Source organism: Myotis myotis, unplaced genomic scaffold, assembly GCF_014108235.1.
Source record: "Myotis myotis isolate mMyoMyo1 unplaced genomic scaffold, mMyoMyo1.p scaffold_m19_p_13, whole genome shotgun sequence".
Classification (NCBI taxonomy): Eukaryota; Metazoa; Chordata; class Mammalia; order Chiroptera; family Vespertilionidae; genus Myotis; species Myotis myotis.
Genome location: NW_023416317.1, coordinates 22,229,697 through 22,245,522, shown reverse-complemented (window position 1 = coordinate 22,245,522; position 15,826 = coordinate 22,229,697). Strand labels below are relative to the sequence as shown.

Below are 15,826 nucleotides of genomic sequence, written 5' to 3'. Positions count from 1 at the left end.
CTGACAGGTACACTCATACATGTGTATAAAGATATCTATGCAAGATTTGGTCCCTGCCTCATTATTCTTTTCTTAAAAAAATAAATCTTGCCAAAACCGGTTTGGCTCAGTGGATAGAGCGTCGGCCTGCGGACTGAAGGGTCCCGGGTTCGATTCCGGTCGGGGGCATGTACCTGGGTTGCGGGCACATCCCCAGTGGGAGATGTGCAGGAGGCAGCGGATCGATGTTTCTCTCTCATCGATGTTTCTAGCTCTCTATCTCTCTCCCTTCCTCTCTATAAAAAATCAATAAAATATATTAAAAAAATAAATCTTTATTGTTCAGATTATTACAGTTGTTCCTCTTTTTCCCCCCATAGCTCCCCTCCACCCAGTTTCCACCCCACCCCCTGCCCTTACGCCCCCCCCGCCCCCCACTGTCCTGTCCATAGGTCCTGCCTCATTATTCTTGCTAGCGAAAGGCTAGAAACAACCTACCTGTCCAACATCAGGGACTATATAAATAAAAATCACAGGCTGACCATATACTGCAATTCTCAATAGCCGATATAAGAAATGAGATGGATCTGTAGACATGTACATGGAAAATGTGCCAGGATATATTGCAAAGTGAAGGGGGAAGGCAAGTTACAGAACAATATGTACAGTGTGATCTCTTTTCTCTTTAAAATATATATGTGACTGTACATTGGAAAAGATCTGAAGGATACACATCAAGCTGTAAGTAGGCTTTACCCATACGTATGTCCGTATCCCTATAAGGATATAAGTAGGGCATAAAGGAAGTGAGCTCCCCGTTCCCTGAGGTATGCAGAGATCAGCTGCCTCATTCTGAGCGGCATTATGGAAGGCATTTCCACATCACTCAGGGGTGACCTAGGTCCCCTCTTAGCCCTGAGACTCTCAGAGAATGGAGAGGTCCGGGCTAGGAGAGGAATCCACGCCTAAGGGGAAAGGGTTAAGTGAGGATGCGGTTGCTGTGGGCGGGCTCAGCAATCGGCAGCGCCAGGCTCTGTTAGCCAAGTCTGAGCATCTCGGAGGATGCGGCGCTGCAAGCGGCTGCTGGGACACGCGCAAGGTGAACGCGGGGGCTGCCTGCGCGACGCCCAGGTGAGGAACTGGCAAAGGAAGGGGGCAATGGTGGGGCCCAGGCAGGGAGCATGGCCTCAGCCCCGGTCTCAGCAAGGCGCAGAAGGTCCTGCACCAGAGCCCACCCCCACCCAGGACACTGCGGGGAAGGCGCGGAGCCAGGGGCCAGGAGAAGGAGGACGAGAGGTAACCTGAGATGGGCCAGCTCCCAGACGCTGCCCTGCACTGCCCTCTCCCTAGACCCTGAGGCAAGGAGATACCCTTCCCCCCTCCAATAAACCCCACATTTCTCCAGCAGCTGGAACCTAGTGCTGGGCAGCCCCCTCTTTGTCCGCAGATGCCCACATCTCTTGGATTGGGGGTGGTGAGCAGATGGCATATGCTTATTGAAGGCCCAGCTCAGCTGTCTCCTCCTCTGCAAAGCTTTTTGGACTCCCTGTGCAAAATGATCTACAGCGCGTTTCACAATGCCTAGTATGACTGTGTGACCTTGGGTGAGTTGCTCAACCTCTCTGAACCTCGGTTTCTTCCCCTGTGAAATGGGTACACCCACACCTGCTTGTGTTGGGAGGGTTGGATGAGATCAAGGGCATTCAGCTACACTTAGCACAGGAGCCTAACTGGGTAAGAGCTCAACACAGGAGCACCGGGAATCAAACCAGCAACCTTTATGAAGGAGTACCTGTGTTAGGGGCCTTTCAGTCAGTCCCCCTCAGCTCACCCCAACTCCTGACACTAGAACTGATGCTTCTCTTTGGGTCCCCAGCACCTAGCCTGGGAGAGGAGCAGAGCATGGAGCTTGGTGAATGTCTGAGAAATGAGCCAACAAAGATTTAGGGCAGAGTCTAAACGCATTTTGGGGGATGGGTTTAAGGGGTCTTTGAGCCCCCTGAAATTGTCCACAAGTTTTGATGAGCCTGGGCATTTTCTTGGGGAAAAAGCCTGGAATTTCCATTGGCTTCTCAAGGTGTCTGTAGGCCACCAAGGGTTAGGAGGCAGGGAGAGTTGGGCACAGCTATTTCCCAGAGGAAAGGAGCAGGGCCTCCGCCCCTAAACACGCTGAGGCCTAAGCTCTCCTCCCCTCTTCTGGCTGGGGGGTCCTTCCTGCCTCCTTGGCTCAGCTAGAGAGTCTCAGGAGTGGAAACTTTAGGGACTGTATAGCTGGGGCAGGTCATATGCCGGGGGGCTGAAGACAAGAAATGGAAGATGCAGATGCAGCCTTAAGGAGCCTCAGGCCAGTGTGGGAGACAAGAGATGACTACACTGTGACCATGGTGATGGGAAGGGGTGGAGGGAGGTGTCAAGGAAAGAAATGTCTACGCTGAAACAAGCCACTGTCATATCTTACCTGGCTTTCTACGCTGGCCTCTCTCCCTCTTTTAAAACATTTATTAGATGGTGAAACCCCCTTGCTTAACATCTTCACTGGCTTCCTGTGACACCTAATAAACTCCAGGTGCCTTACCCTGGTGTACCAGTCCTCTTGGGATCTAGCTCGGTCTTTCTGATTTCATCTCCCTCTGCCACTTTCTCCATTTGTTGAGCTCCAGCCACACTGCCTCCTTATTGCTTTAATTCACCTAGCTCATTCCTGTGTCAAGGCCTTTGCACTTTCTGTTCCCTCTGCCAAATGCTTTTCCCCCATATCTTCAAATGGCTGGCTCCTTCTCTTTCAGCACTGAGCTCAAATGTCACCTCAGAGAGGCTTTCCTGGCACCCCTGTGTAAAGTATCCCCCACCCCATCCGTCTGTCTCTTAATTCTGTTTTCTTTTCTCCATAGCTCACTTTATTTAACATCACTCATCGTCTGTCACGGACTTAGAATGCCAGCTCCATGAGGGTAGGAATCTTGCCAATTCTGTTCACTGCTTTATCCACAGAGCATGGCACATAATATATGCTCCAGTCAGTTGTTGAAAGAGTTAAGAAAGCTTTCTGGACAAAGGGAAGAGTAAAAGAGCTCTAATACGTATGCTCCTCTCATAGGCCTGACCCATTATGTGTTCTGTTATGTAAGCATTATAAGAGCCCTTTACAGTTAGGTACTCTTTTTTATACCCATTTTACTGAAACTCTGATGCAAAAAGGTAAAGTAACTCACCCAGGAACTGGCAAAGCTGGGATTCGAACCCAGTTCCCTCCTCAAAAGCAGGGGCCTCTTCCTCTCCACCTCTCTGATATTTGAGCTGGGACTTCAAGAACAGGATTTCAGCATGTAAAGGAGAAGGGAGGGGGCATTCTAGGCAGAGGGAATGACAGGAGCAAAGGCATGGGGCACCAGGCAGCCCAATAGGTGTGGAAGGGTAGGTGAGCAGCCTGGTGTGGCCTTGGAAGGCCAGGAAGGAGTCTTAATTCTCTTCTGAGGGTAATGGGGAACCACTGAAGGTTTTGAATCGGGGCAGTGGCATGAGCAGAGATGCAGTTTTAAAAGTTTACTCTGAGATTGACCAGGAAGTGGGGAAAGGGTTTGGGGTGGGGGACCTGCCTCCTGTCGCTCTTCATCCTTTTCCATCAGCCCCCTTGGGACAGCCATAGGAGCCTCTAACACTCACATGTCATTCCCCCTCCTTTTTTTTTTAGGCTTATCCAGTGAGGACTGGAAGTTGAGGGTTCTAGACCTAGGCATCAAAGTGGACCATGGCCTCCAGCCCATGGGGCCATGTACATGGCCTCCTGCTGCTATTGCTGCTGCTGTGTCTGGGGGCTGGCCCTGCCCTGGGCGGGAGCCTTCCCAAGGCACAAGAGGACTGGGAACCACACCTGATCCCAGGAGCCCACCCCAGGGGCCCCGTTGGCACAGAGCCCGAAGCCTTCCTCTGGCAGAAGCCCAGAGATGAGAGCCCTTGGAACTCCAGTGTCCCCCAGGTCCGTGCGGAGGAGGTGCCTCAAAGGATCGAAGATTCTCCCCTTGGCCCAGCCCTGCATGGACCTCAAGCAGCCCAGGGGGCTCAGAGAGAAGGACTCCCAGTAACTGATGACTTCCAGGTGGTTCAAGGGCCAAATTCTCAGGGCTGGACAGGACCTCCTGACTCACAGGAGCCTCTGGAGCAAGATGCACCAGCACCCCATCCAGTGGGGTCCCCCCATCTCACTTTCATCCCAACAACTCCCCGACTCCAGCTCAGGGTAGCCACAGTTCCTCCCTCCTCAAAGGAGCCTGGAGGCCAAGTGGGACAACGACCAGTTGGAGATGAGGGTCTGGTTGCTGAAGCCAAGCCCAGAGTCTCAGAGACATCCCCCTCCGCCCACCAGGGTCCTCCCCACACTCTTGCACCTGACTCAGGCACTATCAGGAAGCCAGTACTGGAAGAACAGGATGGGGGTGAGGAAGACTTCCAAGAGGCAGCTCAAGGCCCCATCTTCACCCAGCAGGATCCAGCAGCCTCTGTGATTGGCTCAGTATCCCCAGTTGAGGTGGCATCCACTCAGGAGCCTGGGTTCCAACCAGACCTGGCATTGACCAGAAGCCTTCCTCCTGCCAACGAGCTGCCAGCTGAGCCCCCCAAGAAGGCTAAAGGTGGGGAGATCTGGGCAGTCAGTTTTCCAAGTCCCTCACTGAAGCAGGCTGACTTCCCTGATGTTCAGGGCTCCCCAGGACCCCAACCTTCAGGTCCTCCAGCCTCAGAGACTCCTCATGAGCAGCCCAAGCCAGATGGGTACCAAGGTGAGGGTGCCATGCAGGGCTGGGAGGGGCAGTGTTCCATGGCAGCTGGATGCCCCAGTTTCTGTGTGTCCCCTGGCCCCATTGGGTCCCATTTTCCTTTCTGAGGGTGATTGTGCCTCCCTCCTGGGGGATTAGACTTCGGGGACTGCTGGAGGGGTCAGGCAAAGTTGATGACTGCTTTTGTCATTTCAGAGATAGCAGCAATGAATGGAGCAGACCCCATCTCTCCCCAGAGGGTGAGAGGAGCAGTAGGGGCCCCAGAAACTCCCAAGGCCCTCATCCCCCCTGGCCCCTCGGACCCGGGCCCAGCTACAAACCAAACGGAAAGTCCTGTGAGGACCCTGCAGCCAGGTGAGGGCATGGCTGGGGGTTTGAGGAGAGTGGTACTCTGTTTAATAACAAAGAAGTATGTGAGGTCCATATGGGAAAGTGGGGAGTGAGGACAAACAGCTCTTAAAGGAATTGGCTAGGACCTCCTTCAAACAACTTGGGATAATAAACTAATACTCACTGGCTACTCTGGGAGAAGTCATGTGACCTTTGGGGGCTAGAATGTTCTTAAATGTAACATGGATGTATTTAGTGCAGTGATTCTCCAACTCTGGCAAATCACTCAAGGAGCTTTTAAAAAATTCCCACGGAATTCTGATTCAGTCGGTCTCCAGGTGATTCTAATATTAAGCCCATGCTGAGAACTGCTGGTATATTATTAATAAAAATGGCAGCTCGCATCCATTTAACACTTATTGGGCGCTGGGCACTATGCTAAACATTCAGTCCTCACCACAATCCGGTGAGGTAGGTGTTGCTACCACCCCCATTTTACAGATGTGCTTGGAAAAGTTAAATAACTTGCCCTTCACATTAGGGAATAATGTAAAATCAAAAACATTTTACGAAGGGCTATTTTAATATTGTTATTATTGCAGACGAAGCCGAGGAGTGGCCGGGGCGCCCCCAAAGCCATCCCCCAGCACCCCCAGTCCAGGCCCCCTCGACGTCACGCCGGGGCCTCATTCGGGTCACCACACAGCGCGCCCTGGGACAGCCAGCTCCTCCGGAGCCCTCAGCCAGCTCCATGGCATCTGCCCCAGCCTCTAGCCCCCCGGCCAACGCCACCGCACCCCCCCTGCGCTGGGGTCCCCTTCGGCGGGTGCTGAGCTTTTCCTGGGAGCTGCACGTCTATGGGGTAGGGGCGCTCTTTCTGCTGCCGGCGTTGCTGTCAATGGCCTCTCTGGCAGCCGCCTCTACGGGGCCCTGGCTGGCACTGGTGGCGGCAGTGCTGGTGCTCCTAGCATCGGGGCTGCGATCTGCCTACATGCTTGCCGACCCCTACGGCTCGCAGGCGCGGCTGGGCTTACGCGCCGGCCTGGTGCTCTACAACCTACCCTTCCCCTTGCTGCTCACCGCGTTGGCGGCCCTGACCCTGCTAGGACTGGGTGCGGGGCTGCCCCCGCAGCTGCAGAACCCGCTCCTGCTCGGAGTCCTGGCGTTGACTCACGGCGTGGGGTTGCTCGCTACAGACCTGCTGTCGTCGACACCGGCGCTCAACCTCCTGGCTCAGGGCTTCTCGTGCGCCTGGGGCGCAGCCGTGGCTCTGGGCACGCTCTGCCTGTGCCGTCGCCGCCTGCTGGACGGGCCGCGGGGCTGGGATGCCAGCCCGGGGCCGCGGCTGCTGGCGGTGGCGGGCTCCCTGGGCCTGCTGGCTAGCGGTTTACAGCTGGCAGCTGCCCTCTGGCTGTACCCAGGCCCAGGCCGCGTGGGCCGCTTCTCATGGGCCTGGTGGGGGGTCCATTTCTGGCTGCGACTGCTGGAGCTGACCTGGGCCCTCGTCTTGGCACTGGCTGCTGTGGTCGCGGCGCGGCCCAGGCCGCCCACGGAGCATGCGTGCTGGGCGAAGCTGCGGCGCCTGGCGTGTCCTGCGCCCTCGGGCAAAAGCGAGGTTCCGGAGCGACCCAACAACTGCTACGCGGGGCCCAGCGGCGTTGGCGTCGGCAGCTTGGAGATCAGCAAGAGCCTCATCCGCAACTCTGCGGAGGGAGCGCCGCCTGCCACCCCCAGTTCAGGCGCCTGGGGCTCGGCTGCGTCACTGGGCCGCGGCCCCCAGGGTGGCCCGGTCCTCTCCCGTAGCAGCGTGGGGCCGGCTCCGTCGATGAGCGAGCTGGACCTGCGGCCGCCGTCACCCATCAACCTGAGCCGCAGCATCGACGCCGCGCTCTTCCGAGAGCACTTGGTGCGCGACAGCGTGTTCCGACGCTGCGGCCTGCGCGGTCTGGCCTCCCCGCCGCCTGGGGGCGCGCTGCGGCCGCGCCGGGGCAGCCATCCGGACACTGAGCTCGACGGTGCGGGCTCCTTGCTCCGTGGCCGCTGCCGGTCGCTCAGCGACGTGCGCGTCCGCGGGCCGGTCCCACCACACGTAGTGGATGAGCCGGATCAGGTGGCTTCTGGCAGCTCCATGGACAGCTTCTCCCGGGGCTCGCTCAAGATCAGCTGGAACCCGTGGCGCCACGGGCTGTCGTCGGTGGACAGCCTGCCCCTAGATGAGCTGCCCAGTACGGTGCAACTACTGCCAGCCCCAGCCACTGCAACTGCTCCCAGCCGGCCCATAGAACCCCGGAGTGAGATCCAGCCTTCCTGCAAGCCAGGGGACTCTCGCAGCGCCTCCAGTGACACCATTGAACTCTGAGCCGATCCCACACTGTTGCAGGACCAGCCTTCAGTGACCATATGGCATGGCTGACTGGGACAGTTGAGCCTTTAAAAAACTGGCATCCTGGGGCCTGAACCTGATTGCAGCCCCTGGAAGCAGCCAGGAGTGTCCCCAACCCCCACCCGCGTTTTTTGTTTTTAAATATCTCTATTTTTTTCCAGCAGGTATTTTGCACAGAGGCTGTGATTTATATGGAATACAGGGTGGACATGCATGGATTTGGGTATGAGGAATGGGGTCCAGGTGCCCCAAACACCCCTCCAGACTCCCCATTGTGGAAGGATGAGGCTCGCTTGTCTAGATTGAATGTCCTCTTTGTGCCAAAGAAATAAACCTTTAGGATTGGCTCATGCCTCCCTCTGGCCATGCCAGGATCCTGTTCAGAGAAGAGTAGGAGGGCCCACCCTCCAGTAATTCCATGTCCAGTATGTGGGACAGGGGAACTTCCAAAGGAAAGGGCACTGGACCCTTAGCAGCTTTAGAAATAAGGCTATCGATATTTTATTGAACATCTATTTGTTGTACACTGTCTTCAGCTCTTTACTTCACCACCTTATTTAATTCTCATAATAAGCCTGAGTGGAAAGCATTATCAAGCCCATTTTATAAATGAGAAGAGTAAGGTTCAGAGACAAAAGTCATTTTGTCCAGGGTCCTTTGGCCCAAATAATAGCTGATACTGAACCCAGAAAGTTCCATCCCTGAAGCTGGGTCCTCCATCCCCTTCTCCTAACACAACTTCAGGGCCAAGCCTCTCCTCCTTTTACTCTTCCTCCAGGGTAGCCCTCAATTTCCCAGGGTTTTAGAAAAATTTCCCAAGGGTCAGGGCCTCTCAGTAGCTTAGGCCAACCATGGGAGTGGGAGGGCAGGCAGTAAAACTGAAGCTTCTCCGTTTTCCAAGATCTTCTTTATTTCCTGAGATGAATAAATAAATCAGTGGCTGAGGGGTGAGGAATGGGGGAGGTGAATATGGAACAGGAGCTGGCAGCATGCAGCTGGCAGGAGGAGGCTATGATGGACTCACCCCTGCAGGAGCCCACTCCCCTCATCCTGCGCAGGGGCCAAGGCTCACTAGCAGCCACCATAAGGAGACACTTAAAATCCACACACATTATGAAGCCTGCCCAGTCTCCTCAAGGCCAAGATCCCATGGCTTCCATTTTTAGGGCTCCTTCCGCATCCCAGGGGCCTCACCTGCCCAGGTCTGGGTGCCTAGGCTGCTCCGTAGGTGGGTAGGGGGTACTTAGCCTACTCTCAAAAATAAAGCCAGCCGCCTTGAGTGTCCAGGCAGAAGAGAGGCCTGGCTTCTGGAGGCAGCCTGGTGGGAGGAGATCCTGCAGGCATGGCAGAGATTATCTGCCCTTGATGAAGCCTTCCAGCACCCGGTCACTGCGCTCTGACAACCAGTAGCCAGTCATGGCCGCCACAGCCCCAATGAAGATGGCGGTAAAGACCAAATCACCCTTGGCAGCCAGCGTGGCCAGTGCACAGATGATGACACCGAAGAACATCTGCTGCAGCACCACCAGCTCATCCTCTGTCATCTCTGAGAAGAAGCCCGCTGACTCTGCGAGGAATAAGAAGCACCTGTCACTCCTCCCCCATTCTTAGAGTCTCCCACGCACCCAGTCATCGCTGCCACCTGCCTGCTAGGCGTGCCAGCACGCGATGTCGTTTACTGCTGAGAACGACTCTAGAGGGGCAGTTATTATCCCTGTCTCACTGAACAGGAAACTGAGGCTCAGAGAGGTAGAGGTTTGCCCAAGGCCACGTGGTGAGCGAGTTGTGACAGAGCATGTGCTATGTGTACTAGCCCAGCTCCAGAGCCAGACTTCCAGGATTCAACACCCAGCTCTGCGACCTGCTTGCTGGGTGGCCCTGGGCAAGTGGCTTCATTTCTCTGCATCCTAGTCTCCACTATGGGGATGAGAAAGATACCTACAGCGTTGGATTTGTTTTAGTGTAAAGTAAGTTAATACATGCAACATGCTTGGAACAGTGTCTGACATATGGTAAGAGTTGCGGAAGTGATCACTAATTATATCATTGTAGCTGTCCATCTCACCACACCATGGCCTACAATAGCTCTCAGAGGGCCAGGGCTAGGACTGGTCCCATTGGACAGATGAGGAAAGAGGCTAGGGGAGGCAGAGTAATTTGATGCCAAGTCCTATTTTCTTTCTACCCCAAGGAGGTGTGAGGCCACCAAAAGCTACTCAGGAGAAGATGTAGGCTTCAGGTCTCAATGCAGCCTCACAGGGGCTGAGGGGTTATAAATGCTTGGAGAACGGGTTTGGTGGGGGCCAAGTTGGGACTCACCTGGGATCTGCTCCTTCACACAGATGCCCTCAATCTGTTTGTAGCCCTCAGCACAGACACAACGGTAACTGCCCTCGGTGTTCTCACATTGCTCATTCTCTCCGGGACACACCTCTGTCTCACACTCGTCCACATCTTGAGGGAGGGCAAGGAGGGATCAGAGCGACTTCCAGGGTTCCACAGGCAGCACCCCGACCCTGCCTCGTTCACATTCCGGCACTCCCTTCTGCCCTTTCCCAGGTAACATTCACCCTTCCCCTAGCCTGTTCACATTCCAGCCCCTCTCAATTCATGGTGGCAAGGCACTCCAAGGTACCTGGGCCCCACTGGCTGGATACTCACCGAGACACTTGGAGCCCACCTGCTGGTAGCCAGGGCTACACTTCTTACAGCGGCCTGGCCCTGCCCCCATGCAGCCCAGGCAGGCCTTGGCACAGTCTGGAGAAGAGAGAGGAGAGAGAAGGTTAAGAGCTGCCCCTAAATCCAAGGGGTTCTGGTGCCAGAGAAGGCAGAAGTTTGGGGGGAACAGGCGTGGAGCAGCTCCTCCTAACTTTCCCACTTCCCCTCCCCGGCAGGAGTGGACACTCACCTCGGCACTCATAGGAGCCCTCCGTGTTCACGCAGAATTGGTCGGCTCCACAGTTGGCTCGCTCTGTGCCACACTCGTCAATATCTACAGAAAGGCCGGCAAGATGGGGAATTTCAGTCAGTTCACTAACAGGGAAGCTGAGACCAGAACTGTTGCAGAATGGAGTTGCCAGGCTCATATGGTGTGGTAGCAACGGCAGGCTGTCCACCAACACAGAAGGAGAGGTGCAGCTGGACTCCAGGCTGCCCAGGCAGAGAGTACATTTTCCAATCTGCCTTGCTACTCAGTATGGCCTTGTGGTTGAGTTCTGGCCGACAGGATGTAAACAGAAGTGATGTGCTCCACTTTCAGCTTGGCTTTAAAACAAAGGGCTTGGACTCATCCATGCACTCTCTTCTCTTTCTTACTTCCTGAGTGCCAGGGCATGGAACACAGAAGTGCCTGGGAACGAGCCTCAACCACAAAGGCAACACCCAACGGGATGACTGCACAGTAAGAAAGAAGGAATCTGGGTGCTTGAATGATTGTGACAAAAACAGCGTCCCTGACAGCCTGGACTACTTGCTCTGAGACTGTGATTTAAGATAAAAATAAACCTCTCTATTCTTTAAGCCATAATCTTTGGGGATCTTTTTGTCACAGTATCTTAGTCATTACTCTCACTTATACAAATGGCTAGGTTTGAGACAGACCAAGTCTCAAACCCAGGTCTCCTGACCCAAGTTCAATATCCTCATTCCCTCTGGCTAACCCTTTCTCAACTGAACAGACTTGGTCTAAATCAGTGGTTCTCAACCTTCTGGCCCTTTAAATACAGTTCCTCATGTTGTGACCCAACCATAAAATTATTTTCGTTGCTACTTCATAATGGTAATGTTGCTACTGTTATGAATCGTAATGTAAATATCTGATATGCAGGATGGTCTTAGGCGACCCCTGTGAAAGGGTCGTTCAACCGCCAAAGGGGTCGCGACCCACAGGTTGAGAACCGCTGCTCTAAATGGTATCTCCTCTAAGAAGCCTTTCCTGATTCCTTACCATCACCCAGCTGGATCAGGGACATCTCTCATTGTACAAAGATCAGTCTGTACTGTAAGTGCCTGGTTACTTTTCTGCCTTCCCAACCAGGCTGAGATCTCCATAAAGATGAGAACTGTGTTGGTCTAGCCCAGAGATGTGGGTATTGATGGAGAACCAAGCCCAGGCCCATCTACCTCCCAGACCTAAGGCACAGCCCCACTCACCTACACACTTGAGGTGATGCAGGGCCCAGCCCCTCTTGCACTGTAAACAGTTTGATTCCTCAGGTCCTGAGCAGCGGGCACAGGGGCCAAAGCAAGCTGGGGGGAATGACGGAAGTAAGAGAATGAGCAGGCAGGCATCCCATCAGCCCCTGCCCAGCGCCTCACCTTTTGGCTACCTACCCGAACATACCAGATGGCTGGCGTTGCGCTCCACCTCAAAGTAGCCGAGGCTGCATTGGCCACAGGCCTCACCCCCATAGCCGGCTTGGCAGTCACAGTGCCCGCTGCCCCCTCGAGTCCCTTCCCCTTCACAATGCCCGTAGCCACCGCAGGGCTTCTCTGTACCCCCGGGACAGGCTGTGGGCAGACACCAAACCGGGTGAGACTGTAAAAACAATCTTGTATATAGAAAACATTAACATTTTTGGAAAGAAAACTTAATAGCAACATAATATGTTGTCATAAAACTGTATGAAATTTACTTAACCTCTACTCCACTATGGAACAATTAGGTTATTTACAAATCTTTTCTTTTATAAACACTGACTTGATCATCTTTGTCACTGACTCTTTATCTGCACCTTCTGCGGAAAGATTTTTCTAAAAGGGGCTGGTAATAAATTTAGCTCCTGAATCAGAACTGTGTGTAGAAAAAGGTGGTGACAATGGGGGCATCAAGACAGCACCTGCCAACTGGAGGAAGGTCCCCTTAGTTCAAGGGATGGGGCCTGGTCTGACCCCAGGCATGGGAAATGAGGGGTGGAGGTGGAAGCATTTCTCAAATATAAGATAAAACCACAGCAGCATCTGACTCAGTCTAACCACACACATATCTTTTTACAGAGCCATTCCCCATTGATTTGCTCATCTCGTCAGCCCTGTGAGGCAAGTAAGAACTAAGGTCCAGAGAAGTTATCTGAGCAGCCTAAGTGCACACAGCCAGCTAGGGGCAGAGCCAGGACAAGAGTCCTGGCCTCAGCAGTCCCCTCCCATCCCTTAAGAGGAACTTGAATAACTCACGAAGGCAGGAGGGCCCGAAGGTGCCTGAGGGACAGCAGAGCTTCAGGGAATCTGAGCAGAGCCACTGGAAGAGGTCTGGGGCTTCCTGCTGCCTGAGGCAGGGAGGTGGTGTGACAGTGAGGGGGCCTCAGTCAGTTGTCAGAGATGCTGCCCATCCCCCAACCTCCCACCGGATCTCTGATACAACCCAATGCATAAGACCCCTAAGACCACCTGACCAACGCCCTTTTCTCATTTGGCAGAGGGGCAAACTGAAGCTCAGAGTGAGAGCTCCTTCAGCAAGTCCTTAGCAGATCTGGGTTTGGAAGGAGCCAAACAAGGACACAGCCCCCTAGCATGCAATCCCCTGCTTTACTATCTGGCCCTGCCTGTGGCCCCTCCCTGGGAAAGCCCCCACGCCACTCACTTGTGAAACCACCAACTCTCCACCAGCTCCTCGCTCAGCTCCAACAGGCGATGGCACTCAAAGTCCGACTTGCTGCACACGTTCTCAAGCACTTCTACCAGGCGGGTCTCACTGGCCAGACAGGGCAGAGTAGTGTAAACACATTCCACGACACCCACCAGCCTCCTTAAGGTCTCTCCCACCACGCCTCACGCCATGACAGGGTCAAAGGAAAGGGCAGAGGGCATAATGGAAGGGATACTGGTTTTGAGTCAGACAGACCTGAGTTTGAATCTAGTTGTATGACCTTGGGCAAGTCAATCTCTCTTGAACCTGTTCTCTCTTCTGTAAAATGGGGACACCACCTCCCCTACAGGTTTGTTGTATAATACCGTAGTTCCTGCCTCTGCACAATGGAATATGTACTCTTGCTGGGTAGATGTAAGTAAAAATATATCATATAGCAAGTGTTGGTGAGGAAGTGGAGAAACTGGAACCCTCCTACATTATAGGTGAGAATGAAAAATGGTGCAGACACTGTGGAAAACAGTTTGGCAATTCCTTGATAAGTTAAACATGGAATCATCATAGGACTCAGTAACTGCACTCCTGGATTTGCACCCAAAAGAATGGAAACAGGTGTTCAAACAAAAACGTGTACACAAATGTTCATTGCAATAGTATCCACAATAGCCAAAAGATAGAAACAACCCAAATGTTCATCAAATGATGAATGGATACACCAAATGTGGTATATTCATACAACAGAATATTATTAAGCCTTAAAAAGGAATAAAATATTAATATATGCTACAATATAGATAAACCTTCAAATTTTTGATAAGTGAAAGAAACCAGACATAAAAGGCCACATATTATAGGATTCCAATAGAATTAGCAAATCTATAGAGACAGAAAGCAAATTAGTGATTGTCAAGGACTGAGGGGAGAATGAGAAGTGACTGCTTAATGGATATGGCGTTTCTTTTCGGGATAATGAAAATGTTCTGGAACTAGTGGTAATACTTGCACAACACTGTGAATGTACAAAATATCTCTAATGGTAAATGTTATGTGCTGTATATCTACCTCAATAACAAATAAAATATACATAAACACACACATATAATGGATTATATCTTTAAAGAGTCTGACCTAGTGACTGGCATATAGGAGGAGGTGGTTTTAAAAAACTGCAAAAGCCCTGGCCAGTGTTGCTCAGTGGATAGAGTGTCAGCCCGCACACTGAAGGGCTGCAGGTTCGATTTCTAGTCATGGGCATGTACCTGGGTTACTTCACCTTCTACCACTCCATTCCAGCCACTTCTCAAATACTCCAAGCTCAGTCTCACTCTGTCCACTTCTCTTCTCTGATTGTCACATAGCTTGCTTCTTCACTTCAGGTCTCTGTTCAAATGTCACACCTTGGACACCATGCTTCTCATCATTCTGTAGTCCACCCTGTTTTACTGTTATTCACCTTATGTGACATTATTTATTGCCTTATTCACCACCTATCTCCTCTACAAGAATGTAAGCTATTTGAAGATGGGATTTGGCTTGCCTTGTTTACTGCTGTACTATAGATATTCAGTGATTATTTGTTGAATGAGTAAGCATTCCCCAAAAGGCTCTAGGTCCCCACTCGTAGAACAGAGACTGGGAGGTGAGCTATACAATCCCAGCTTTCCAGCCCTTACCTGTCTTTGTATTTGGACAACTTCTCTTCTTCCCAGGCAGTATTTCCACCTCCAAAGTTGTCCCGGTTGGTTCTCTCCAGGCCCTGGAAATGGAGAAAATTAGTAATACCTAAGTACGGAAGTCCAATGCCTGGGGCATTCTAGCACTTCAGTCTTTCACTGACCAGGCAACAGGCCACACAACTAGTTAAGTAACCAAGTTGGGACTTGAATCCATACAGACTTGCATCCCAGATCTCCCCACTCTCGGCCACTTGCTATAGCAGCCAGGCCCCTCCCACCGGGCTGCGGGGCACTCACCTTGTTGAAGCTGTCGACCAGTCCCCGACAGGTATGACACGGATGGGGCTCGGTTGGGGGCGAAGACTGGGGAGGCGGAGAGGGCTGGAGCCAAACTGGGCCTGGGAGGCTGCAGAAGAGGCTCAGGCCCCAGACCAGAGCTGGGACCAGGCCTCTTGGGGGTCGCGGGGCCATCCTTTCCCAGGCCGGGGACCTACAGATGGAAGACATGGGTAGGGTGCACTGGAGGAGCCAGGTGGGAAAGGCAGCGTCGGTGCTGAGATGCCAGGGGTCTGGGAGCCCAGATCTGTTATTTTAAAAAGGGAGGCCGGACTGGGATTGGGGCGAGAGAGGGTATGGTGGGGAAATGAGCGGCAATAAGTTATCCCCGTTACCGTTGGGGAGGTAGCCTGCACCCTTGGCAAGGAAGCAAAAGTCAGCCCATTGTTTTAGGGTCTGAATGTAGGTTTATTAGGGGCAGGATCAGTGGAATTAGGTAGAAGGGGGTCAGATTCCAAGTATTGGGGAAGAAGAAGCCGGATGAACGATTTGCGTGGATAGGAAGAGAAGGGGTCAGGTTCAGGGCCCGCAGGCCGCCAAAGCACGGCCCGCGAGCCGGCAGGGGAGGATCCAGATCCCTGAGATCGTGGGGGAGGAAGAGACGACGCACCCAGCCTGCCGCAGGCGCAGACCGCTGTCTGCTCAGCGCCACCTCCTCTACCGCCTGCGTCAGACGTGCCACCTCCGCCAACCCCGCAGCCCGGAGGGCGGAGCCCACGCCGCAGCCAATGGTGACGAGCCATGTACCGTTGCGTCATCCCGCCCC

The 15,826-nt window shown here is 53.3% G+C and overlaps 2 protein-coding genes across 8 annotated transcripts; one reads left to right on the top strand and one right to left on the bottom strand.

Moving 5' to 3' along the window:
- The first annotated feature begins 522 nt into the window (after window positions 1-522).
- Window positions 523-10,983, top strand: PRRT3 (proline rich transmembrane protein 3). Of its 5 annotated transcripts, none has more exons than XM_036332128.1 (6): window positions 523-1,110; window positions 1,427-1,583; window positions 2,871-2,930; window positions 3,671-4,754; window positions 4,947-5,105; window positions 5,684-10,983. In XM_036332128.1, exons 4-6 carry the CDS (start codon window positions 3,728-3,730, stop codon window positions 7,438-7,440), a joined length of 2,943 nt encoding a protein of 980 aa, XP_036188021.1. In that variant the 5' UTR covers window positions 523-1,110; window positions 1,427-1,583; window positions 2,871-2,930; window positions 3,671-3,727; the 3' UTR covers window positions 7,441-10,983. The 5 variants fall into 5 exon arrangements, with proteins under 5 accessions (XP_036188021.1, XP_036188020.1, XP_036188018.1 ...); XM_036332127.1 differs by having other exon boundaries at window positions 1,388-1,583; XM_036332125.1 differs by having other exon boundaries at window positions 1,385-1,583.
- On the bottom strand, window positions 8,353-15,778 carry CRELD1 (cysteine rich with EGF like domains 1). Of its 3 annotated transcripts, none has more exons than XM_036332145.1 (11): window positions 15,671-15,778; window positions 15,022-15,214; window positions 14,722-14,804; window positions 13,043-13,153; window positions 12,637-12,728; window positions 11,797-11,973; window positions 11,617-11,712; window positions 10,373-10,456; window positions 10,126-10,221; window positions 9,784-9,918; window positions 8,353-9,031 (listed from the first exon to the last, which is right to left on the bottom strand). In XM_036332145.1, exons 2-11 carry the CDS (start codon window positions 15,193-15,195, stop codon window positions 8,817-8,819), a joined length of 1,263 nt encoding a protein of 420 aa, XP_036188038.1. In that variant the 5' UTR covers window positions 15,196-15,214; window positions 15,671-15,778; the 3' UTR covers window positions 8,353-8,816. The 3 variants fall into 3 exon arrangements, with proteins under 3 accessions (XP_036188038.1, XP_036188039.1, XP_036188037.1); XM_036332146.1 differs by lacking the exon at window positions 15,671-15,778 and adding an exon at window positions 15,396-15,663; XM_036332144.1 differs by lacking the exon at window positions 15,671-15,778 and having other exon boundaries at window positions 15,022-15,663.
- Between the last annotated feature and the right edge of the window lie 48 nt (window positions 15,779-15,826).